General features: G+C 61.2%; 1 protein-coding gene across 6 annotated transcripts; it reads left to right on the top strand.

Moving 5' to 3' along the window:
* Positions 1 to 788: 788 nt before the first annotated feature.
* Positions 789 to 20,552, top strand: GGA1 (golgi associated, gamma adaptin ear containing, ARF binding protein 1). 6 transcript variants are annotated; one of them, XM_021091508.2, is made up of 17 exons: positions 789 to 1,026; positions 4,952 to 5,036; positions 6,622 to 6,697; positions 7,658 to 7,756; positions 8,634 to 8,757; positions 9,117 to 9,217; positions 9,949 to 10,029; positions 10,981 to 11,121; positions 11,199 to 11,280; positions 12,390 to 12,497; positions 13,168 to 13,320; positions 16,885 to 16,949; positions 17,372 to 17,538; positions 17,985 to 18,178; positions 18,984 to 19,153; positions 19,389 to 19,499; positions 19,591 to 20,552. In XM_021091508.2, exons 4-17 carry the CDS (start codon positions 7,673 to 7,675, stop codon positions 19,699 to 19,701), a joined length of 1,692 nt encoding a protein of 563 aa, XP_020947167.1. In that variant the 5' UTR covers positions 789 to 1,026; positions 4,952 to 5,036; positions 6,622 to 6,697; positions 7,658 to 7,672; the 3' UTR covers positions 19,702 to 20,552. The 6 variants fall into 6 exon arrangements, with proteins under 6 accessions (XP_020947167.1, XP_020947164.1, XP_020947165.1 ...); XM_021091505.2 differs by lacking the exon at positions 789 to 1,026 and adding an exon at positions 1,163 to 1,229; XM_021091506.2 differs by lacking the exon at positions 789 to 1,026 and adding an exon at positions 1,163 to 1,408.
* Positions 20,553 to 24,842: the final 4,290 nt, after the last annotated feature.

Below are 24,842 nucleotides of genomic sequence, written 5' to 3'. Positions count from 1 at the left end.
AAGAAACAAACGAAAAGAGCTCTAAGTACATATTATGTTACAGCTTTTATTGAGGAATGCAATAAACATACATATCACTTTCCTGTATAATTTTAATGGTTTGTGGGGGAGAGTTGAGAAAAGCATCTCGGTTTGCTGAATAGTTGAGTTTAGGGGAAAAACTGACCCAAGCACATGCCTCTCAAACTCCCTGATGAGGTCACCTCGGTTCTGCAAGGTGAATCGAGGTCGCTTGCGAAGGCAACGGCTGAGCAGAACCGGATTCGCCAGATTCCCTTTAACCCTCCAGGAGACAGGGAGGCTCCCGAGCACACCACGGGTCAGTTCCCCGGAAGGCCGCCAGGGGGCGACAGAAGGAAACGGACCCAGGTGAGCTCGTGACGTGCCCCGGGGCCTGGAAACTGCGGGGTGCATGAAATGATCTCAGAATGAATGCAGGAGATAGCACGGGGTTCGGGCTTTGCCACTTGTGTGACCTCAAACGATCCGGTTCATTGGTTTGTTGTGAGGAGTAAATAGAAAAATGTGTAAAAGTTCTCAAAGGAGTTCCCTGGTGGCTTAGCCGGCTAAGGATCCCCTGTTGTCACTGCTGTGGCGCAGGTTCAATACCTAGCCTGGGAATTTCCACATGCTTTGGACGCAGCCAAGGGGGGAAAAAAGTGCTTAAAACGATGCTTGGACAACTGTAAACACTCAATAAACTTTAACGGCCCAAGTAAGTCGTTGCCCTTTTAAGGCCCCGCCATGTTTACATCTAAGCGGAAATACCCGCTCAGGATTCCGGAAGTGACCTAAGAGCCCCTCAAAAAGATGGCGGTGGAACGTTCGGCCGGAAGCGGTCACAAGCGTTTTCGTGACGCGAAACGAATTAGAGCGTCCCGCGGGGTTTCCATGGTGCAGCTCTCAGCCCCGAGTCCTTCTGCTTCCTCTCCGGCCTGAGCGCTGTGGACGAGGAGGCCGGCAACCCGTTCCTCCCCCCGCAGTCGCCGCTTAGGGGAGGGGTTGGGCGAGCAAGTGACGCTCTAGGCGAGTAGTTCTCGTCTCTATGGTGCTGAATGCTCTCACGCTCCGCTCTCGCGCGTTGGGACGGACGTTGCCCCTTTAATCGGCCGAGGGCGGTGCCGAGGAGGTCCCGCGAGAGCGGCGGGGGGCGGGGGGCGGTGCCGAGGCTGGGGGCCCGTGGCGGATGGAGCCCGCGATGGAGCCGGAGACTCTGGAGGCGCGAATCAGTGAGTGTCCGGGAGGGGCGCGGGCCGGACCGGAACCGGAACCAGGGGCACTAGGCGGGCCCCTTCCCGACGGAGGCGGGGTACGGGGCGCCCCCTCCTCACGCCCCGCCCCCGGCCCGGGGAGGGACGGTGTCCCAAGCCGGTACCTCAGACTCTGGGTTGAATAGAGACCCCAGCAGGTGCGCGGACTGGCGACGCGAGCGGGCGCCGCCTACCCTTCCGATCCGAGGGCAGCGACCCCCAGGGAGGAGTGAGCTGCGCCCCTCTCTGTGCCCAGAACCTCCGGGATGGAGAAAGCAGCCTCCAACCCCCTCGGGCCCAGACTTCAACGCGGAACGGACGCCCTAGTCTTTCCAAGGAGCCCGGGATGGTAGCAAGCGAGCAGCCCCTGGGGCTGAACCTCAGACCCAAGAGGGAGGGATCCTGCTCCCCTGGAACCCCGAATCCTCCGCTTTCTGACGCTGCATGCGTGACTCGCTCCTATCCATTCCTTGAGCTTGCATCTCCGCTCAGATTTGCTCGTTCCCCCACCCAGGAAGGGAGGGTCCACTAACCCATGAGAGCCCCCGAGTTCTGGCCACATAGTGAGAAACCCCTAAACCCTACAGGTTTGAGTCCGGTCTCAGACTCCAGAAGTAATTTCAAGGTCTCTATCCCTGCCCTCAACCCAGCCCCTTGGCTTCTGCACCCTCACCAGACTCCTTTCCCAGCCCTCTCCTGGCTTCCTCCAAATGCCTCTGCATCCCCTCCTGTGTCTCTTCCTAATACCTGGCTTTCAGAGTATCAGCCGCTACACGGTCCACCTGACCTCCCTATCCCACACTACAGAAGCTTTTCAGCTCTCACAACCCCTCAAAGCATGGCTTGCTTCTCCCCGGGCTGGTGACAGCTCCCTCTCAAGTCTTTCTTCCTGTTGGGCCCACATCTGCCACAGGACCTCGGGGCAGCCTTTGCTCGGGTCTACCTTCAGTTCAGCCTCCTGGCCTCAGGCACACCGGGGAGCTGCCCAGGGTGTTGGGGGGCTATGATCAGCCCCTTTGAAGCCAGTCTTGTGCAGAGTTGAGTTCTGAGGTTGGTCCCAGAATCACACTGTCTCCAGCGGAGGGGGAGGGCCTGGAAAGGAAGCACTCAGCGGCCATCGAGACTGTTCTGGAACGCCACAAGTGTCCAGGTCACAGCAATAACTGGGGGGGATGGGCAGGGCCCTGGTTGATAGATCTGACCGCCGCAGGCCTTGGGCTGTGGCTGATACAAAACCAGTGTCAGGTTGAGCAGCAGTGGGGATTTTCTGCAGGGTCAGAGGATCTGATCTGAGGAACAGACAGGAGTCAGGGCACACAGGTTTGGCAGGAGGCTGGACTCCAGTTGGGGCTGAGATTGTTTTCTTTTTCATCCCCTCACAAAATTATAAGTTCTCCCCTCACAGTGGCTGGAGGTAAAAAGTAGCTTCTGGTGGGTCAGTGATGATGTTCCCGGCACTGTAGGGTGACAGAGCAGAGTCACACGCCCTGTTGTGAAACACCCCTTCCCTCCCTGGGTGCTCTCCCCTGCTGCCTGCTGGGGAGGGTGCTCTCCCCCGCCGCCCCCGGCCAGGCAGAGGTAAGGGGGCTGGGAGTTGGGGGCCAGGGCCAGAGAAATTCGTCAGAGCTCCTTGGACCCAGAGGCCCTCGCTCTGAACCAGATGCAGAGACGATGTCTTATGATGCCATTACTTCTTCCTCCCTGGCTTGTGACTCAGAAGCAGGCTCGAGAACCAGCTTCTCTGTCCTCACTCAGACTCATGCGTCTCTGACACTTTACAGGACTTCCTGATTCAGGGTCCCCAGCTGGATGTCATTGGGTAGGCAATAGCCAGCCCTAGTCTATCTTTCTCACTGCAGGCTGGTGTTCCCCCGCCTCTGACGGTGTTGGGGGGCTGGGTGGCAGAGTAGCTGGAGGGGCCTATTCCTGGTGGTCAGCAGGGGCTTCATTTCTCCCGGGACTGGAGAACTCTGCAGGGCTCCTGGGAAGGATTTGTATGCAGAGAGAAAGTGCCTCATTCAGAACTCCGCTCAGCTGTACCTCTGAGAGCCCGTGCCCCGAACACACACTCTCTGTACCTTCTCCCTGCTCTGCTTGTCGTTCTTTCTTCCTTCCTCCCTCCCTCCCTTCTTTCTTCTCTTTCTCTGTTTCTTTCTTGCCTGCTTGCTTGCTATGTTTTTCTTCATAGCACTCTGCAACAATACACAGTATCCTGTGATCGTTTATCCTGAGTAGTCAGCGTTTCTCTTGCTGGGCCATGAGCTGCAGGAGGGTAGGGATTTTGTCCTGTTCACTGCCCTGGCCTCACACTCAGAATATTTGTTGAATAAATAGCAGTTGAATGATTGGCCGCCAGGCACTGGGATCCTAGGGCTCCAGGCCTCCCGCCACAGCACAGGGCCCCACACAGGCAGGCACCACATGCAGAGTCCCCAGCCTCCTCCAGTCCACAGATCCTTCTGCCTCCCACCTCCTGGGCTGTTCCCTCCACACCCCAACTCATTCCTCAGGTGTGGGCAGAACTGAGCGGGACAGGGTGATGCTTAGAGATAGGCTCTTGGTGGAGTTCCCTGGTGGCTCAGAAGGTGAAGGATCCAGTGTTGTCCCTTCTGTGGCTCTGATCGCTGCGGTGGCACAGGTTCGATCCCTGGCCCGGGAACCTCCACAGGTCAGATCCAGCTCTGGCGGCCCCGACTCCTTATTCTGGGTGGGGTATGTTGTCACCCCATATCACTCTGTATTTTGCTCCAACTTTACAAGTGGGGACATGGTGGTTTGGGAAAGTTATGTGATCTGCTTGATTGTTGTTTAACCAACACTGGGGGTCAGGGGTACTGTCGGGCCTTGTCTACCACCTCTTCCTGGCGGCCCTTTCCCGGCCACTACATGTTCCTGGGTTTGGATCCCCCAGAACCTCCTCCTGCCTGCCCGCAGCTGAGCCCTCGTCCAGTCACTCATTTACTGGGGGAGATGGCCAGGCGCACAAGCTGCGGGTGTGGTGCTGTAGCAGACAGGGGCCCAGGATGAAGGTCAGGTCCAGGGGCCAGGGGAGAGCGCCGCCCTGGGCAGGTGTGGGGTTGGGGGGAGGCAGCGATGCCTGAGCGGCCCTCCCCTAGGCCCTCGAGCCCTTCGGAGGCCTGTGTTCCACAGCCTGATTACTGCCTCCAGTGCTTGTGTTGCCTCTTCCAGGCAGCCTCCCCTGGGCCCAGGCACCACCGGCGTCCCCTTCTCTGGTTCCCGGTTCCCACGGCTCCTTTGCCTCCCTCTGTCACATCTCATTGAGAACCGAGCTGCCCTTGGCCCACTTCCCAGCTGCAAAGCTCCTTGAGGTTGGAACGCTGGCTTTTTCCCCTTACCTCTGGCTCTCCTCTGAGAGTGAATTCCAGGAGAATCCGGGGGACGCTGCAGGAGCAGAACTGGAGGCGGTGCGGTCAGGCGGGCGCACAGCGGCGGGGTGGACCGACCCCTGAGCACGGTCTCTAGACGTGGGCCCTTCAGGGAGAGGCTGCGAGGGGAAGCCAGCAGACAGCAGCCCCTCTGGGTGTTGACAGATATCAGCCCTGGGTCTTGGGGCCGTGGGAGCAGGGAGAGGGGAGGCCTTTCCCTGCGCTCCATCAGACGCCCTCCCCTGTCCTGACCAAGCCCCGGGGCCAGGGCGGGGACCCCTTCTCCAGGCCTCACTGGCCTCTCTTCTCCTCCAGACAGAGCCACAAACCCTCTGAACAAGGAGCTGAACTGGGCCAGCATCAACGGCTTCTGCGAGCAGCTCAACGAGGACTTTGAGGGGTAGGTGGCTTCTCCGTCTTTTGCCCACATACCCACCGTGCCCCTGCCATGCGCACACAGACCCTGACCTCAGGTGGAGATGAGGCTGGGTTGAGACCCATTTTGCATTCTTTCTTCTTTTTTGGCTGCCCTGAGCCTATGGAGTTCCTGGGCCAGGGATCAGATCCGAGCCACAGTTATGACCTACATGCAGCTGCTGCAGGGCTGGATCCTTAACCCCACTGTGCTGGGCCAGGGATCAGACCTGCGTCCTGGTGCTCCAGAGATGCCACAGCGAGAACTCCCCAGTTTTTTAGGGCTGCACCTGCAGCATATGGAGGTTCCCTGGCTAGGGGTCCAATAGAAGCTGCCAGCTTATACCGCAGCCACGCCAGATCCAAGCCACATCTGCGACTTACACCACAGCTCACAGCAGCACCAGGTCTTTAACCCACTGAGCGAGGCCAGGGATCGAACCCACAACCTCATGGTTCCTAGTCGGATTCATTAACGGCTGAGCCACGATGGGAAACCCCCCAGTTCCCGTTTTTAATGTGCTCCCAAGTTAGTGATGGCAGTGGACACTTTGTAGTCAGTGCCACTGTGTGCCACCTTCTGAGGTGGGCCTTGCCAGACCCATCTTAAAGGTGAAGAAACCAGGGCTTGATCAGGCCCAGGGCTGCCTGTCCCACACCCGTGCTTTGTCCTCCCAGAGAACTGCGTGCCCCCAGCTGAGAGGGGCCAGCAGGCCCTTAGCTCAAGGAAGCGCCAGAACCGTCTGCGTTAGAATCACCCGGTGTGCTGGTCAAAAATGGCCTTTCATGGGCTGCGCCCAGACTTGCACCTGACCACCCAGCAGGGAGTGTGGGGTGTACGTTGTTGGCATGCTCCCAGGTGGGGCTGCAGCTCGGGGAGCTCGGTGCGGTGTGCTTCCCCTCCACGGCCCCCCCGAGCTCACGCACGCCACGCGGGAGGCTGGGCAGACATGGTGACGTGTGTGCTCCGGGTCCAGCTACTCGGGTGCAGATCCCACCCCCTCTTAGCTGAGTTTCCTAGACGAGTAACTGGAGCTTCAGCTGTAAAGTGGGGGCCGCAGCACTGCTGCCTCAGGGGCTCCTGTGAAGGCTGGCCAGGAACATGGCTGTGGGGCGCTCACACGTCCTAGGCACTCGGTCCGTGCTGGCTGTTACTGGTTCTGGTGACAGGTCCTTTACAAGCCGGGAGGCAGTGTCACTACCTCCACTGTGCTTTCTCCCAGCAGAATGTTCTGTGCACATTGTCAGGCTCTGCTCCCAGGCCAGGCCCTTGCAGGCTGAGGCCGGCCCTCTGTACTTGTCTCTGCCGAAGGCCAAGGACACGGCGGGTCACAGCTCTCCGAAAACCAGCCGTGGGGCTGAGCTCATGCCCTTCGAAGGTCCCTGGCTCGCGCTCCCCACCCAGCCCAGCCCTGTTGTGCCACAGTCTCTGGCCCCAATCAGGAGAGGGAGCCGGGCCCTTGCCTGTGCCCTGCACAGCAGGCTGCAGTTCCAGCGGGGAGTATGGTGGCCTGCCCCGGCGCACCCAGGGCTCTGTGCTCAGTCTGCCTTGTGCTGTTCCTCTTACCCAGGCCTCCACTTGCCACCCGGCTGTTGGCCCACAAGATCCAGTCCCCGCAGGAGTGGGAGGCGATCCAGGCCTTGACGGTAAGCCATCTGTCCCCTGACCATGTGGATGCCACCGGGGGAGGCCAAGGCTGAGGTTTGGGTGGGGGGGCGTCCCATCAAGCCCTTCTTTAGAGCCCATGGGAGTTGTGCCAGGATGGCCAACCCCTGAGGGTCCCGTGGCACCCAGTGAGCCCATGGGCTGGCCGCCTACCCCAGACCTGCACGGTTAGGCCTCTTGCAGGGAGGAAGCCCCTCAGTCTTCCGGTCCAGCTGCGTGTCAGACCTTCAGGAGGCTGAATCAGCACCCCTGCCCCAGACTTGCTGACCAGAACCCCTGTGGTGTCTGCGTCTAGGACTCCGCAGGTTTATAGAGCTCCCCAGGGGCATCGTGGGGCCGGGCCAGGCCATCGATGGCCTCCAGACACAGGACAACACTGTCCTCCCCCGTGGGGTGACAGTTGGGCTTGGACCAGAGGTGTCAGCTGAGCCCGTAGTGGAGCGGGGTGTATAGCGTGTGGTCCCCAAGCGTGGGTCACAGAGCAACCGGCCATACAGCACAGCTGATTTTAGATGGTGGTGGATCAGCAGCTTCCCTCTTAATAGTCATGTATTTGTTTTAAGACACTAGGGTTTGGGGTTTTTTTTCCTCAAACATATATTAGTTCTCTGATTTCACTACATATAGCTTAGGAAAGGCTGAGGTAGATGGTACGTATTTACGTTTCAAAAAACCCTCCAAGGAAAATAGTAAGCAAGTAATTTACAGGTGGTCCTCAGACGGGGCCAAGCTGCGGAGGGACTGAGCCTGTGCTGCGAGTTGGGCATCGCTGGGCTCTCAGTGTGGCCCAGCCCCGTCTCCCAGGGGATGGTGACAAGACTTGGGGGCCTCTGCGCCTCAGAATCTTCTTTTTCTCACGAGTCACCCTCCCCGTTCTCAGCGCCGGTCCCTGGGCCCCTGTCTCCTCTGACCCTCCCCCGGGGTCCCCACCCTCCCTGCAGGTGCTGGAAACATGCATGAAGAGCTGTGGCAAGAGGTTCCACGATGAGGTGGGCAAGTTCCGCTTCCTCAACGAGCTCATCAAGGTCGTGTCTCCCAAGGTGGGTGCTCCAGTGCGCGTGGAGACTGCGCCGTCAGGGGGCTGGGGGTTTGAGGGTCCAGGATCCCCAGATCGGCCTGGGGGCGGTGATCGACCCCCGAACGCAGACCCTTTCTTACGGCCCCCTTCCTGCAGGTGAGTCCGGGAAGCTGGGTTTCCAGGAAGAGCGCTCCCAGGCTGACGGGCGGCCGGTCGGCTCAGGAGCTGCTCGGCGCTTGGGAGCCATGGCGGGAGCGCTATGCGGCTTCCCCAGCACGGGCTGCGCGGCCTCTGAGATCTCTCCCTGCAGACCTGGCCACGCGCCCCACCTGGGCCTCTAGCGGAGGGTTTCCCTATCCCCACCTCGCAAGGGGGGCCTGGGGTGCAGAGGTCCCAAACCTGAGTGACAGGGCCTGCTGCTGGGCTGCACCTGGGGCTGGGCCTGAGGAGCCCTCCCACGGGCCCTGGGGTGAGACACCCCCCGCCCCACCCAGCCTTGCCCAGACCCCTGCCTCGCCCAGAGCAGCTCAGTGACCTGGCAGCACCTCTCAGGAGGCGCCTGATGCGAGGGCCAGTTCCCTCGACCTCGTTTGCGGCTGGGAGACTGAACAGGCCGGGCCGAGCAGTTCCACGCCTGCTCCCTCCCTGGTCAGCCCGGAGCCTGGTGGCTCCTGTTCCCAGGGGTCACAGGCCGTGAGCAGGCACTGGGCTCTGCGCCTTCCCTGTGTCAGCTCTGCATCCTCAGCACGCTGCCGCCACCCCCAGTTAACAGGTGGGGGGCTGGGAGTGGGCCCGGCTGGTCGGGTGGGCTGCGAGCCCTGGGGAGGCAGCCGGGACTGGGGCTGCAGGGACTGCGGCCGGGCAGTGGCAGAGGCCTCTCCTCCCTTTGGTCCCCGAAGTACCTGGGCTCGCGGACGTCGGAGAAGGTGAAGAACAAGATCCTGGAGCTCCTCTACAGCTGGACGGTCGGCCTCCCCGAGGAGGTGAAGATCGCAGAGGCCTACCAGATGCTGAAGAAGCAGGGTGAGGTGCCAGGGCGCCGGCGTGAGCGCCTCCCTCCTCCTGGAGCCAGCCTCCGGCAGCTCCAGGGCCTCCTGGCAGCAAGGTCACGGGTCTGCCCTTTAACCTCTCCAGAACAAGCTGGCAGGGCCTCTCTCGGCTCTGCCCCAAGCTGGCTCGGGGTGGAGGAGGTGGGTTTGATTCAGCCTCCTCAAAGGGAGCGGTCCCCGCGGAGTGGCCTCGGCCTGTAGGTTCCCAAACGCCACCCACACGCTATTGGACATGGTAGTTCAGGACTGATTGCCCCTCCTGCCCACACTCCAGGGCCAGCATGTCCCCTGGCCCAGCCCCCGTGACCATGTCCCCACCACCGTCTGCTGCAGGGATCGTGAAGGCCGACCCCAAGCTTCCGGATGACGCCGCCCTTCCCCTTCCTCCACCGCGGCCCAAGAATGTGATCTTTGAGGACGAGGAGAAATCCAAGGTGAGGGCCGGACAGGGACCCCGGGCCCACGGCAGGCCGGCGTCAGTGGCTTCTGGCCCCTGGAGCAGAGGCCCCGGCTGAGGACTCCGGAAACGCAGGCCTGAGGCTGCGGCCCCGGAGTCAGTTTGGGGGCGTTTCTAGGTTGATCCGGAGCTCACCTGTTTTCATGTCTGTGACCCTTTCAACAGGAATTTTATTAGTTTTTTGTTAAGGAAGCATGTGCTCTGGGGCAAGAAAGTAAACAGCACCGGAGATAAGATAAAAAGCAAAAGCTCCTCCCCGGTTCCTGATGGCTTGGCAGGTTAAGGATCTGGCGTTATCACTGCAGCATCTCGGGTCACTGCCGAGGCAGGGGTTCCCTCCCTGGCCTGGGACCATTTGCATGCTGCGGGTGCAGCCGAGAAAAGAAAAGAAAAAAAAAGGCAAAGTCCCTCTCTGTCTGGCCCAGTCCCAGAGAGTAACGGCTGTTGAGTTTCCTGTTTGTCTTTCAGGGAAAATTCTCTAGCGGTGACATTGGGCACCATTTGTGGAGAACTTATTTCTGCCTGGCGCTGGGGGGAGCCCTGAGGTGCCATGTGTCCCTTGTGCTACGGCCACCCCACAAGGTGTCAGTGGAGCCTTGCCATCCCACAGAGGGCTTAAGTAATGTAGGTCCCAGCACGAGCAAGCAGAGCCAGCACAGCCCCAGGCCCGGGGACCGCCGTCTCAGCCACGTTCCTCTGTGTCCACAGATGCTGGCCCGCCTGCTGAAGAGCTCCCACCCCGAGGACCTCCGAGCGGCCAACAAACTCATCAAGGAGATGGTGCAGGAGGTGATGGCAGAGCCCAGAGAGCAGGGAGGCCGCCGGGTGGGGTGGTGAGCCGGGCCAGCAAAAGCACTTGTGTGTGCGCGTGCACGTGAGGGACCCCGCCTGGCCCGGCCAGAGGGTGGCGACAGCAGAGCTGGCTGACCGAGTCGGGGGAGGTGGGGGGGCATTGGGCAGAGCCAGGGTCAGTGTGTGGCAGGAAGAATTTCCCAGCAGCCGAGCTGACCTGCCCTGGCTTCTCTGAAGCTGACTCCCTCCTCTGTAAAAGTTAGAAGGAAATTAGGTCTTTCTATATTTAAAGTATAAAGCGTGCGTGGAGAGAGAGAGAGAATAATCTATGTTTAGCTTATAAGTGCGGGAACACCCTTTCAAGGGACAAGGGCAAGGGTTGTGGAAACCGCAGGTGTAGGGCTAGTCCTGGGCCACCCCAGTCACCTGGCCAGAGTGTTGGAAACCCAGATTCCAGAGCCAGCCCTGGAGATTCTTTTTTTCCTTTTTGTCTTCTTAGGGCCATACCCATGGCATGTGGAAGTTCCCAGGCTAGGGGTCTAATTGGAGCCATAGCCACCGGCCTACACTACAGCCACAGCAATGCAGGATCTGAGCCAAGTCTGCGACCTACACCCCAGCTCACGGCAACGCTGAAGCCTTAACCCACTGAGCGGGACCAGGGACTGAACCCGAGTCCTCCTGGATACTAGTCAAGTTCATAACTCCTGAGCCACAACAGGAACTCCAGCCCGGAGTTTCTGATGGGCTGGTGCAGAGGCCTGGGTCCAGGCAGCATTGGCAGGAGGACAGGACGTGACCAGAGGGCCCTGTCCTGGGCCCGAGAGGCTCCTGGCAGAAGCCGATCCCACACCCCGCAGACACCCTCCCGCTGGTGAGGGCGCTGTGCCTGGCTCGGGGCCCGACCTGACGCAGGCTCTCTCCGGCCGTTTGCCGACGCCTCCCCAGGACCAGAAGCGGATGGAGAAGATCTCGAAGCGGGTGAGCGCCATCGAGGAGGTGAACAACAACGTGAAGCTGCTGACGGAGATGGTCATGAACCACAGCCAGGGCGGTGCCGCAGCCCGGAGCGGCGAGGACCTCATGAAGGTGCGCCCGCCCCCGCCCAGCCCCCGCCCGCCGCAGGGCCCCCGCCAGCCCTGACCTGCCCACCCTGCTGCCCCCAGGAGCTGTACCAGCGCTGTGAGCGCATGCGGCCCACGCTCTTCAGACTGGCCAGCGACACCGAGGACAATGACGAGGCCCTGGGTGAGCCGCCCTTGGACGGAGCCACCACCAGGGGGCTCCCTTCTCCAGCAGTAACCTTGAGCTCCACTAGGAGGAAGGAAGCAGCAGAGATCGGGGGCTGGCATGGTTGAGAGACCCCCAGGGCCAAGCCTCTCTGCAGGCAGCTCACTGGCTGCCCGTAAGCTGCAGCTGGGGAGGGAAGTGACCCGTCCAGGTCACAGAGCAGGATGGTGGCAGAGCCCAGGTGGACCAGCCACGCCTCCCTGGTAAGGTGAGCTGGAAGCCGAAAGCAAAGCCCACGGGCCTGAGCGCTTCCAGAGCTGGGCCCTGGCGCTTCTGCCAGGGCCACTCCTCGGGGTCTCGTCCCTGTTCTGTGCCATCACATCAGCTGGGCCTCTCGGGCAGCGGTCCAGGGACCATCTCAGCCCCACTCAGCAGAAGTTCCCTGAGTGCCTCCCACGTGCCAGGTAGCTGGTCCCCACCCAAGAGGCTGGCTGCTCAGACCCCTCTAAGCCCTGACCGCCAAGGAGGTGACAGGGTGAGGGCCTCGTTTGCCAGGCAGCTCTAGGCTCGGGGGGGTGTGGAGGGTGTGGCAGAGATGGAAATCAGCAGAGCCGTATCCTCACAGAGCCTGCAGCCTGATGAGGAGACAGCGGTAAGGCTGAGGCGAGAGCCGGGGCAGTTTGTCAGGAGGGAGCAAGGGCCTCGGAGAAAAACAAGCGGGAGGGACGGGGGTGTGGGGCTGGGGGTTAGAGAGGCCCCCTGAGGGTATGGGGGTCAGAGAGGGCCCCTGAGGGTGCAGGGCTGGGGGTCAGAGAGGGCCCCCTGAGATGACTAGGTGAAGACCTGAGGAGGGAAGGGGCGCAGATGTGCAGAGAGCAGCATGCCTCAGAGAGCAAAGCCGGCCTGGAGGCCTGGAGGCCGGGCCACGTGCTCAGGGCCCGGCAGGGGCCAGTGTGGAAGAGACTGGGCGAGGGCAGGTCTCGGAGCGCCTGAGGCTGAGGAGATGAGACGGGCTGCCCCCCAGCCCCGCCCCCTCCCCTGAGGCCTGGGTGGATGTGGGGTGATCCCCCCCGCCCAGGGGCCCCCACCTTCCTTCAGCCTGGTCTCTCCCCTCCTGCCCGTTGCAGCCGAGATCCTGCAAGCCAACGACAACCTCACCCAGGTGATCAACCTGTACAAGCAGCTGGTGCGGGGCGAAGAGGTCAACGGTGATGCCACAGCCGCCTCCATCCCGGGTGAGCAGGTGGCAGGAGAGCTGGGGGCGTCGGGGGCACACCAGCCAGGGACACGGTCCAGGGTGGAGTGCTGGTTCAGAGTTGGTGGCCGTGACCCTGACCCCTTAAGATGGGGGGCCTGCTGAGAGCTGGGGTGGAGTCTGTGCCAGGCCTGCAGCTGTGGGGGCAGCAAGTCTGGATGCAGGATGGACAGGGAGGGAGCCAAGGACGGGCAGAAAAAGGAAGGCCTTTCCTTCATTTGACAAGTCCAGCAGTCAGTGTGCGGGGCGAGATGACACCCCTCAGGCTTAGTTTAGTTATTAAAAGTGGGCAGGGAGGCTTTGATGCATAAATGTTACAGGCTCGGTTCCCACAGGGTAGAGTGACCGCCTGGGCACCACCCCCCGCCGCCCCAGGAGGCTGGAGTTGGCCCTGTGTGGGGGAGGCGGGGGTGGGGCACCGCTCAAACAGCAGAGCCTAAGAGCCGCCTTAAAGGATGGGAGGCACTCAGCCAAGCGACAGAGAAGAAGGGGATTTGTTCTGCACAGAGGGGCCGCCGTGTGCTGGAGAAAGGGCCTGGCGAGCGGTCAGGGGCAAGGGCGGGTGGCCCCGGAGGGGAGAGCTCACCGCCCCAGCCCCCAGGGACTCAGAGGGTCCTCCACCCGGGGCCGACTCTCCTTTCCCACCGCAGGGAGCACCTCGGCCCTGCTGGACCTCTCGGGCCTGGATCTCCCTCCAGCGGGCACCACCTACCCAGCCATGCCCACCCGCCCTGGCGAGCAGGCCAGCCCCGAGCAGCCCAGCTCCTCCGTTTCCCTGCTTGACGACGAGCTCATGTCTCTGGGTGAGGAAGGGTCCGGGCTCGGCTCAGGGGGTGGCGGGGGGTTATGCCCACAGCACACAAGGTACTTTCGGTGGGGGGTCAGGTCAGCGTGTCCCCCCTCCGCCTGTGAGTCCCCTGCAGCGTGGGGGCTGGGCGTTGGGCCCATTTCGCAGCTGCCGAAGCTGAGGCTCGGGAGGGAAGGAGCTGGTGCCAGGCCCTGCAGTCAGAGGGGGAGGTTGATAAACCAGCCATGCCGAGGCTCCTGCGGCCTGAGGGAAAATGGAGGGATTTCCCTGCAGCAGGTTGGAGCCTTGAATCGCTTCGGGAGCTACCCTAGGCAGACGTCAGCGACTTCCTGCCACTGAGAGGAAGAGGGAGAGAGTTCTGGGCTCCGCAGCCCTGGAGCCTCCAGAGCAGCCGGTGCCAGAGCACAAGATGCTCTGTGACCCGAGCTGGTCCAGGCCCAGCCTGCAGTCACTGGGCAGGTCAGGACCTCAGAGCCCCGCAGGGGAATGGGGTCATGCCCGGGGAAGAAGCAGAGGGCACCCAGCCAGCCAGGCAGTGTTCAGGTTTCCAGCTTTCAGGTGCAGCAGCCCCATCTGAGAGCCAGAGCAGGAGAGCGTGGAGCAGCCTCCACACAGTGGCCCTGGAGCTGTAAAAATTAAAAGAGAAGGGAGTGGAGGGGCTCTGGCAAAGGAGCCTCAAAAGATATGTTGGGGAGTTCCAGTTGTGGCTCAGCGGTTAATGAACCCGACTGGCATCCATGAGGTGGCGGGTTTGATCCCTGGCCTCGCTCAGTGGTTTAAGGATCCAGTGTTGCCAAGAGCTATGGTGTGGGTCACAGATGCGGCTTGGATCCCATGTTGCTGTGGCTGTGGTGTAGGCCGGCAGCTACAGCTCTGATTAGACCCCTAGCCTGGGAACCTCCATATTGCCACAGGTGCAGCCCTAAAAAGACCAAAAAAAGATATGTTGGGAAACTAACTTAGAAGCTGAATCCAGCTGTCTTCTCCTGAGTTAGTTCCAAGAGGAAAATCAAACCTGACAGACTCCGAGAAGCCACAGTTTGCTGGGGTCCCAGCGGGTGGCCGGTATGTGCCTCCCTAAATGCTGTTGTAGCTGAGCCCGCCCTCCACTGCGCACAGGAGATGTGGGAGCAAGGCTTAGAAAGGCTGAGGCCTTGGCACTCAGAGCAGCACCAGGCTGGCGGCGAGGTGCTCAGATTCGGAGCTTCTTGGCTGCTCTGACCCAGCTCATCAGTCAGGAGAGGGAAGTGAGGAATTGGATTGAGAAGCAAGAAACCAGGGGGACACTGGACCCGATGGAGGTCCCCTCTGTGGGCCGTTCAGCCAGCACCAAACCGAGGAGGCTCTGACCACAGCGTGTCCACAGACACGCCTAGGAGCCCCACCCACCTGCCCCCTTTCCATTCAGAGCCAGGGTGACTCGGAGAAAGGTCCCTGGCCCCTTTGGACAGAGAAGTAAAGACAGGCCAGTGACAAGAAAGCCCGCACTGGCCGGTCCTCCACAGCAGAGCCAGCACCAGGCGGCAGCTACCTGGCCCGGCAGCGGGGGTGCGTGGCCCAGCCCCCAGCAAGTGGCTGTGGCAAAGCCGCCTTCCCGTGAGCTGCGCTCTGTGCATTGCACTTCCTGCCCCCGAGTTGCACGAGCGGAGCCCTGAGCCTCCAGCTTCCTCTGGTTGCTACTCAAAGGCAGAGAAAATGTGGGAACCAGAACCAGAAGTGGCGGGCCAGCAGCCGCCTAGCTCCCCAACTCGGGGAGCAGAGGAAGCCTGGGGACCACAAAAGGGGCTTGTCCTAAACGCCTCCCGGGCAGGAAGGGTGAGGGGCGGGGGTGGGGTCAGCGCACTTCCTGTCTGTGGAGAGGTGTTCGCCCCGGTCCTGCACTCGGTCTGATCCGTCTGATTTCTTCTTAGTCACACAGTCCTCTGGTGTCGGTGCTACTGTTGTCTCCACCTTACACACAAGGCACCGGAAGGTGGTCGCCAGCCCAGGGCCACACAGCTAAGAGGCAGAGCTGTGTGTGAACGGCGCTAGTCCGCCATGCTCTGTCCAAGTCCTGTCTCTGCCACTTGGCAGTGATGTGACCCGGGCGGGTTACTCAACCCCTCAGAGCGTCCCTCTCCTCCTCCCTAAAGCAGGCCTAGAACCCCACACCCACCTTGGAAGGTGTGTGAGGACCGAGACCCACATCCGAAGCGCCAGCACAGGTGTGGGGGCTGTTAGCAGGTTCCACTGTTGTTGTCCCTGGTCTCCGGCCTGTCCAGAGAACAGGTCACCTTTGCCTGTCAGGTAGCACTTCAGGCTGGCCCTCACTTCTTCAGGCTTTGCTACAAATGGGATAAACTTGGCTTCTCTTTAAAACCCAGGGTGGGAGTTCCCATTGGGGCTCACTGGGGTAAAGACTCGACATTGCCTCTGTGAGGATGCAGGTCCCATCCCTGGCCTCACTCAGTGGGTTAGGGATCCAGCGTTGCCACAAGCCGCAGCATAGATCGCAGATACAGCTCGGATCCAGTGTTGCCATGGCTGTGGCATCAGCCTCAGCTGCATCTCCAGTTCAACCCCTGACCCCGGGAACTTCTGTGTGCTGCAGGTGCGGCCATTAAAAAAAATAAAAAACAGGGAAGTTCCTTTGTGGCTCAGCGGTAACGAGCCCGACTAGTGTCCATGAGATCCAGGTTCTATCCCTGGCCTCGCTCAGTGGGTTAAGGATCCGGTGTTGCTGTGAGCTGTGGTGTAGGTCACAGATGTGGCTTGCATCTGGCGTTGCTATGGCTGTGCGTAGACCAGTGACTACAGCTCCAATTCTACCCCTAGCCTGGGAACCTCTGTGTGCCGTGGGTGCACCCCACCTCCACTCCCTGCCAAAAGAAAGCAGGGTGAACTTGGCTGGGGGTGTGCTTCTGGACATGTGGAGGTCAGACCGGCTGGGGACCTCCACTGATCAGCAGGCAATTGCAGGCCCTTCCAGAGGGGCCGCAGCCCTCCTTTGCAGCAGTCAGCCAGCCTTGTTGGCATGTGCCAGGGCAGACAGGGCCTTGAGAGGTGGCGTGAGTGGTAGACTCAGGGCCACTGGGGTTGCTCAGCTCCTGGGCCAGGCCTGGACCTATGGCCCTGTTCCCTGCACCGCCTCACCCTCCTGACACTCAGTAGGTGGCCCTTTAGTCAGTTGTTGGGTGGGTGGTGCCGACCCTTGCCCACATGGATCTGTGAGGTTTAGGGACCTCAGTTGGTGTCTCCCACTCCCTCTTCCCCTCCCTGACTCCTGGCTCCTGGCTGCCAGCAGCTGAGCGAAGGCGAAAGTCCTGACCTCAGGAGTTGAGCTTCAAGAGAGGAAGCGTGTTTGAACCCAGAGGATAGGCTCTTGGGTCTTGGGTTTCTACTTCTGCTCTGTTGCTAGTTCCGTCTGAGGGGGAGGGGGCTTCCCCTTTGAGCTAAGCCTCTCAGCGGAGGGGCTTCAGGGGGAGCCATAAGCCGGGGACCCTGACCCAGCGCATAGTGCCCCAGCTCTTGCCTCTTCCCACGAATCCAGCTCCTTCACTTCTGTCTTGCTTGCCCGCAGGCCTGAGTGACCCCACACCCGCCTCGGGCCCCAGCTTGGATGGTGCCGGGTGGAACAGCTTCCAGGTAGGAGGGGCCTGTCCCCAGGGAGCGCGGCTGGGACAGGCAGCCTGAGGGGGGAAATGAAGGGACAGGTGGGCAGGAGGGCAGGGGTGGCCGGCGGCGGAGGCTCCCCACCCGGGATGGAGGAAGGCGGGCCAGCTTCTCCTCTCCCGTGCATCTCCCTGCAGGTCTCAGCCTGGGGTTTCCCTCGGTTGAGACAGGGGCTCCTGGTTCCTTTTCTTTTGAGGGTGACCGGGGTTCCTGGAATGGGATGGTTTCTAGAGTAGAACCCTGGACCAAGGCCAGCAGGAAGACTGTCCGCATCCCTGCTGCTGCTTCCCCGGATGTCCCTTGCCGGGAGGGGGAGAGACCTCGGAGCAGCAGCGGTGACCCCGACGCCCTTTCAGCGCAGCCCCACCCACCTGCCTCCTTTGTATGCCTGACAGTCATCCGATGGCACTGAACCCCCGGCCCCGACTCCAGCCCCCAGCACGGAGAGTCAGCCCCCCACGCGGACGTCCCTGCCCACGAGCAGTGGTCTGGATGACCTGGACCTCCTGGGGAAGACGCTCCTGCAACAGTCGCTGCCCCCTGAGTCCCAGCAAGTGCGGTGGTAAGGGCACGCCCTGGCCCAGACCCTGCCCTATGCCCAGCCAGGAGAGGCCCGGTGCCAGTCTGTTCCCACGGGCGGTGCTGCCAGAGCACCACCGTGTGCCAAGCACTGCCCTGGGCTTGAGGGCCACAGCAGAGACTACAGCAGGTGCAAGGCCCGTCCAAGGGGAGCAGGGGGACCTGTGCCCCACTCCTGTGCCCTCCCCTAGGCCTGCTGGCAGCTGAGCAAGACTGAAGGCCCAGGGGCTGCCCCTGAGGGCGCTGAGCCCGGGTGGATGGGGTTGGGGGAAGCAAGAGCTGCCCCTTCCAAGGTGAAGGGACCGAGGCTGGAAGGGTGGGGGTGCAACTGAGCCAGCAGTCAGGGACAGCCAGGAAGCCCTGCCTTGCCTGTACCCCTGATCTCTTGGCCACCGAAGAGTCACCTCTCAATGCACTGCCCCCGATAAGGGAGAAGCAGCAGCCAGCCCCCCGGCTCACGCTCCGGGACTTGCAGAATAAAAGCAGCTGCAGCTCGCTCAGCTCCGGTGCCACCAGCCTTCTCCACACCGTGTCCCCCGAGCCCCCCGGGCCTCCACAACAGCCCACACCGACGGAGCTGTCGCTGGCCAATGTCACTGTGCCTCTGGAGTCCATCAAACCCAGTGAGTAGGGTGGGGGCACAGTGGGTACAGGCTGGGTACACCCGCCTCCACGTCCTGCCAGGAGCTCCATCTGGGGGAGCAGGTGGGAAGGTCACCTGCCCGACTCAGCAGGGCCTGTGGGCAAGACCCTTCCCTTTTCCAGGACTCGGTTTCCTCATCTGTCCCGGAGTGTCACAAAACTGTCCTCAACCCTAGGGTTACCCAGGCAAGAGGGCTTCTTACACGTGGCCCCCAGGAAGGCGGGGCCCGGGCACAGCAGCGTTCGGGAATCTCCCCAGGATCACAAAACCAGACTAGGATACAGAGCCAGGTCCAGGCCTGAGCTGCTCCTGCCCGGAGAAGTAGGGTCCCGGCCAAGGTCATCAGCAGACAGGTGAAGACGGGCGAGTCTTCTTGGCACCGTCTGTCTTGTGGGCTCCCTGTGACCAAGGGTGTCACAGCCTTGGTAAGGTCCCCAGGACCTGAGTGGTGGTGCCACTATCTTAACAGTATGGAGGATTCTAGGCTCCAAGCAGCAGTGTGATTGTACCAGGGTCACACAGTGAGTGTGTGACTGCGGCTCGCACACCACCCTTCACCAGGAAGCCGCCGCACGGCCCTGGGGAAGCCCAGCTGGGACTCAGTTCCCACTGTCACACTAGAAGTTCATCTGCCAGTCTGGGCCTGTCTACACCCCTGACCGCTCTGCCACCCAGGGTCGAGGCAAGAGCCTGGGTCTGGGGACGCTCATTCATTCCCAGCAGAGCAGCGAGTGCCTGGTGTTGGAGGCACCCCCCGCAACGCCCCCTCCCCCTCCCCTCTCCAGGCAGCATCTTGCCAGTGACCGTGTACGACCAGCATGGCTTCCGGGTCCTCTTCCACTTCGCCCGGGACCCGCTGCCCGGGCGCTCCGACGTGCTGGTGGTGGTGGTTTCCATGCTGAGCACCGCCCCCCACCCCATCCGCAACATCGTTTTCCAGTCAGCTGTCCCCAAGGTGACGTGGGCGCACCTCCCTCCTCAGGGCAGGGTGACTTGGGCTGGATGGGAAGCCCGCTCTCCAGGGCTGGGGGTAGGGCCTGTCTCCCTCTCTTCTTGGGGAGTTGGGGTTGAAGGGGACCCAAGGACAGGGTCCCCAGAGGAGGCGCTGGCCAGAGGCTGAGCCTCACTCCCCAGGGACTGGGACGAGAATCCAGGGCTAGCTGCGCCGTGTCCTGTGCTTCTGACCGCAGGTCATGAAAGTGAAGCTGCAGCCGCCCTCGGGCACAGAGCTACCGGCCTTTAACCCCATCGTCCACCCCTCCGCCATCACCCAGGTCCTGCTCCTGGCCAACCCACAGAAGGTGAGGGGCCCCGCTGTGACAGGGCACCCCCGTGGGGTGGGGGCAGCCCCTCTCCCCCTCTGACCCTCTGCCTTCACCATCTCTGCCCCAGGAGAAGGTTCGCCTCCGCTACAAGCTCCTGTTCACCATGGGCGACCAGACCTACAACGAGATGGGGGACGTGGACCAGTTCCCCCCACCAGAGACCTGGGGGAGCCTCTAGAACAGAGAGGGGCTGGGGAGAGGAGGGGCACTGGGACCGGCCACCCTGGAGCCTGGGTGGGAGCCGGCGGTGGCCTAGGACACCCTCGGTTCCCAGGGCCACATACCCCTGGGTCTGGTGCTTCTCTCCTCACCCCTGCGGCCCCCTCGTCTCTTGCCCCCTCCCCTGCTGCGCCAAACCCAGCAGGAGGCTGGGCCTGGGTTTGCACTGGGGACCCGCATCCGGGTGGGCGCCTGGAGTGGGAAGGGGCTGCACGGCCCCACAAGGACTTGGGGTCATGGGGAGAAGCATGGCTGTTGGGCAAGGCCAGGCCCTCAGGCCCAGTGCCACCCTCAGCCTGGGGAGGGGTCGTCCCGCCTGTCTCTTATGCCTTATGGGAAGGCCCAGCCATAACTCGGGGCTATGCTGGCGCCGGGACCAGCTCAGGCCTCCTCTGTAGGAAGCGGGTGACTGTGGGGGTGACACCTGCACCCCCAGCTCTTTGCACTCTCGGTGTGTGGTTTTGACTCTCTTTGCTTTTCTTGCTGGGTGGCCCCGTGGTCACCATCTCAGGGGGCACCGTGGGGAGAGCCCCACTGGTCCCCCACTCCTCCTGGGGATCTCACTCCACTCGCCTGGCCTCTTTGCTGCCAGGCCTCCCCGGGGGACTGTGCTGGCCCACGGGTCATGCCAGAGGTGGGTGCCCCAGCCAGGGACTCCCGGGCTCCTGGTCAGGGGAGGTCCTGCCCTGGAGTTCCCAGCGTGTGTCATTCATTGGTCTCTGTCCGTCCAGCTGTCCATGGGCAGAAGTGGGGTCAGTGTGCGAGTGAGGGCAGGAGTATTTATGGAAATAAAACGTCCTTTTTCCTGGACCAGCTGCTCTCGTGGCCCTTCTGAGGCAGAGGGAGCTGGGCGGGGTCCAGGCGTGGGAGGTCCCCGGGGCTGCCCTGCAGACCTGCCTCTCCCTGGAGATTAGCCCACACGGTTCCTCTCCTCACCGCTCCTGGTCCCTGCACCGGAAGAGGCCCTGCTCAGGGCCTTGTGGCCACTGCTGAGTCACCAGAGAGGACCCAGGCTTATAATGGCCCAGAGCCATCCCAGCTGGAACTGAGTGGCCGCGGGGGCCTGCCAGGAGCCCCAGCTGCTGTAGACGCTGACGGGGAGGCCCCCAGCCACTCGCCACTTCCTCTTGCTACACTCAGCCCTCAAAACACAACTGCAATGCAGCACCACCCCGAGCCCATGCCTCAGCTTCTCCCTTTCTCCAGAGACCAGGAAGCAAGGTGCCAAGGGCAGCTTGTTTCTGGAGAGGCCCAGGGACCCTCCTAGGGGGCCCCTGCCTCTCCAGCTGCAGCATGCCTGTCCCGGGGTTATCGGTGTCTCTCTAACCGGGAGGCTGGGGTCCAGGCCTGGGGAATGGCTTTGAGGCTGGCAGCTGAGGGAGCCACCCAGCGCCGAGCAGAGCCAAGAGTTGGTTAGTCTGGGGGCTCGCCCTGGGATGTGGGGCCGGCTGTCCAGGGCCCCTGCCCTCTACCGGGCAGGGTCCCTGCTCACAGAAGTCTTGGTTGGCCGGTCCTAGGAGATGGTGGAAGTTGTGCATTTAAGAGGCCAGTTTCACTTTGTCTTAACCCAGTGTTTCCCAGTGTGCACTTGGCCGCTGACCCCTTTGTGTAGATGCTGTTGAGGAGGCTGGAGACCAGCCCAGCCCTCCGGGTTTCCCAGAGCCCAACACACCCAACTGCCCGGCCTGTGCGCTCTTGAACATTTACCAAGCGAGTGCCCTGCTCTGTGCCAGGCTGGTGCTGGAAGCTCAGGGTGAGAGCTCCACGAGGGCCGTGCTGCCCAGGGTGCAGGAGAGGGAGCAGGCCTCTGAGCGGCCTTTCCAGCGGGACCCCCCTCAGGTCCCCACGGGGTGACTCCCGTCCCTTATCATGGCCTCCAGATGCTCTGATATCTCAGCCCCCTGGCCTCCTTCCTGCTGCCCCCCCCCCCAAGACTCTGCCTAAACACTTGTGATGTCTTCAAAAGATAATCTCTGGCTGGAAGGGTCTTCCTTTATTTGGGCCACACCCACAGTGTGGGATGGAACCTGTGCCACAGCGGTGACAACGCAAGATCCTTAACCCGCTAAGTCACCAGGGAACTCCAAAGGAAGCTTCTTCCTTTAGTTTTGCTTTTTTTTTTTTTTTTTAACTACTGCACTTGCAGCATATGGAAGTTCCCAAGCTAGGGGTAGAATCGGAGCTACAGCTGCCAGCCTACAGCACAGCCACAGCAACAGCAGATCCGAGCCTCATCTGTGACCTACATCTCAGCTCACAGCAATGCCAGATCATTAACTCACTGAGCAAGGCCAGAGATTGAACCTGCATCCTTGTGGATACTAGTCTGGTTCTTAACCCACTGAGCAAGGCCAGAGATTGAACCTGCATTCTTATGGATACTAGTCTGGTTCTTAACCCACTGAGCCACAACGGGAACTCCAAAGGAAGGTTCTTCGTCTACATGAAACAAAACCCTATTTGCTGTAACATTCCCCTATTTGCTGTAACATTCTCCCTGGGGTCTCAGAAACACCCTCTTGGGCACGCAGTCTACTGGCCGTGGGAGGGCTGGTGTGACTGCCAGCTGGAGCCTGGGCCTCTTCCCGCGGGGTCCCTGGCTGGCTGTGTGACTGAACAAGGTGCTTCCTTTTCTGGCCTTTAGGTTCCTTGTTTGAAAGGGTGTAGGGATACAGCTGTCAGGCCCCTCCGAGGCCTTCTGAAGAGTCCTGGGGCCAAAGGGTCTCCCAGGCTGTCGGCTTGGGGTGACCCAGGATGTCCCAGGGGCAGGGAGATCCCCTCTGTCTTTCAGACCCACCCACTTTCTCTGTTCTCGTCTGTCCATCCTGTAGGCGCCTCTGGAGGAGCTCCCGTGCCAGGCACAGCCCCGTCCTCAGAGCTCCCACCCCAGGAGCGCTGGGACTTCCCAGGCTTGAGGCCACACTTCCACTTCTATTTGTGCGGCTAGAGGCAGCAGCTGCTTTTTTTTTTTTTTTTTTTTAAATAGCAACCGCAGCACACTGCTCATCTGTTCACAGCAGCCAAGAGAAACAGAAGCCACCGCTGGCCTTCCCTGATGTCCCAGCGCCCAGGGATTCTCTGCAGGCCCCCCCTCGCAGGGGCACAGGCCAGCAAGGCAGACGAGAGGGGAGGCAGCCCTAGGCCGGGCACTGTGCTCAGCCAGCAGCGTGCCCTTCTCCCTTCAGCTGCCCCGTGACAGCAGGAACTGGGGCTCAGGGAGCGTACAAAGTGCCTGAGGGTGCACAGTAGGGCTCAAGTCCCATGAGGGGCCCCTCAAACAGCACATTGTCCCCCAGTTCGGAGCCCGCCCTGCCCAGCCCCCATCAGCCGCTGCCCTGTGGGACCCAGGTTAAGGGCACTCTCCAGGGCGGTCAGGGTGCTGGTGGAGTCCTTTGCCTCCACCCCACCCGGGGTTTCCTGGCAAGTCCTTTTGGCTTGAAGAGGAGGCAAGGGAGTTTTCAGAACCCCAGAAATCACACCACAGGCCTAGCTGCTCTGGGCGGAAGCCTCCACGTGTAGGGCAGCACCGGTAATGGCCACAAATGACCTATCAAGTCACTAAAATGGGATGTTCTCGCTAGGTCCTGCGGCCCCACAGCTGACCCCTGCTGCCGCCACCTCAGTGCCGGCCACTGGCCTCCCTGCCCACATCCTGCTGGAGCTCCACCAGCAGACGTTTCCCAGACTGTCACAGGTTTTTGCAATCTACTAAAGCCTCTGGGCCCCAGAAGCAGCCCCGGGGATTAAGGCGGGGCTGGGGGGCAGGGCTGCGCATTTCTGGAGTCTACAGGCAGCGCCATCTGGCCCAGCAGGAGAGCACATGGGGCTTTGGAGCCAGTCAGATCTGCTTTCTAACTGAGCCTCTCGGCGGACCAGGGACCTGCCAGGAGTCTGGATCTGCTCACCTATAAAACCACAGATACCACCTCACTGCAGAATGTGCAAAAGTACGTGATGATAAGTCATTGTCCCCAGGGGGCAGGACACATGTGGGGGGGGGGGCAACTGAGGCAGGAATGAGGCTCTAGGGTTTTCCCATTCCTGACTTTGCAGGCTGGAGGAAGAAAGAAACAGGGCCAGGAACTGATGTAGGCATCTTACATGTTAACCTATTTAACCCTCACGACAACCCATCAGGTAGATGCTATTATTATCCTCAAATTACGGAGGAGGATGCAGGCTCAGAAAGGAACTCCCTCTCCCCAGGTTGCCCCGCTGAGCCCGCAGTTGGCTCCATCCACACCCTTCAGCTCTGTTCTTGCTGTCTCTTGGGCTGGAAATCACTGATGCGACGTCTTCGCTGGCCATTAAGCCACCTGTGTTCACTGAGCTCCTGTGACTACAGCACATTGCTAAGCCCCTGACGTCAGCAAGAGCCAGACAAGACCCAGGCCCTCCTTGGGAGGAGCCCCAGCCAAGTCCTTGGAGAAGGGCTTGGCTGCTGAGCTCTGAGGTCGCTTTCGAGGCACCTGCAGTTCCAAAACTGTGATCTCGACATTCACCAATAAACTTCTGAGTCCAGAAGTCTGATGGCAACATCCTTTGATGAAAGAGCCTATGATCCAAACTTCAGGACTTCCAATCTTCTCGGGAGTCAACATCTGAGTGTGCTCGGGCTTAAATATGCCCTAAAATATGCCCCTCACCCGGCCAAAAGGTAGAGCTGCCCCACCCAGGGTGGACAAGGAGGAGCCAGGTGCCTCTCCTGCAAAGGCTCTTGGGTTGGATGTGAGGGGGGCAGAGATGGGAGACCCAGAGCTCAGGTGGCCTGATTAAGTGGCTCAGTTGATTTTACAGCAGCTGCTGCTACAGCCCACATGGACTGGCCCCTCTGCAGACGAGCTGGGGGCCCAGGCCTGGGCAAGACAAGAGGGACAGAGGTAGAAGCCAGGCCTTGCCTTCAGGGACCTTCAGAACAGCTCGTGACATGGACAGGCGCAGACCGGTGTGGTCTGGGCCAAAGGCAGGGCTGGACCAGCATGGGGGACACCATGAAGGCTGGAGATTTCTCAGATGGCAGGAGAATGGCACCTGCTGCCTTGGGAATCTTCGGTTTCCTAATTCTGCACACAGTAGGTTGTGCCCATATCAGAGGCAGGG

The sequence above is a fragment of the Sus scrofa genome, chromosome 5, assembly GCF_054392235.1.
Source record: "Sus scrofa isolate SSC_HxYL_T2T_F1_AM1 chromosome 5, Sscrofa_HxYL_maternal_Yorkshire_Landrace_v2.0, whole genome shotgun sequence".
NCBI classification, from domain to species: Eukaryota; Metazoa; Chordata; class Mammalia; order Artiodactyla; family Suidae; genus Sus; species Sus scrofa.
The sequence above is the reverse complement of the archived record's forward strand: the minus strand, read 5'-3'. Positions and strand labels throughout refer to the sequence as shown.

Bases quoted from the DNA above. Each gene is read 5' to 3' on its own strand.
- GGA1 (XM_021091505.2), top strand. From the start codon at position 1,187: ATGGAGCCCGCGATGGAGCCGGAGACTCTGGAGGCGCGAATCA. The intron at 6,698-7,657 runs GTAAGCCATCTG...CCCTCCCTGCAG, and splicing joins AGGCGATCCAGGCCTTGACG to GTGCTGGAAACATGCATGAA. The intron at 7,757-8,633 runs GTGGGTGCTCCA...TGGTCCCCGAAG, and splicing joins TCAAGGTCGTGTCTCCCAAG to TACCTGGGCTCGCGGACGTC.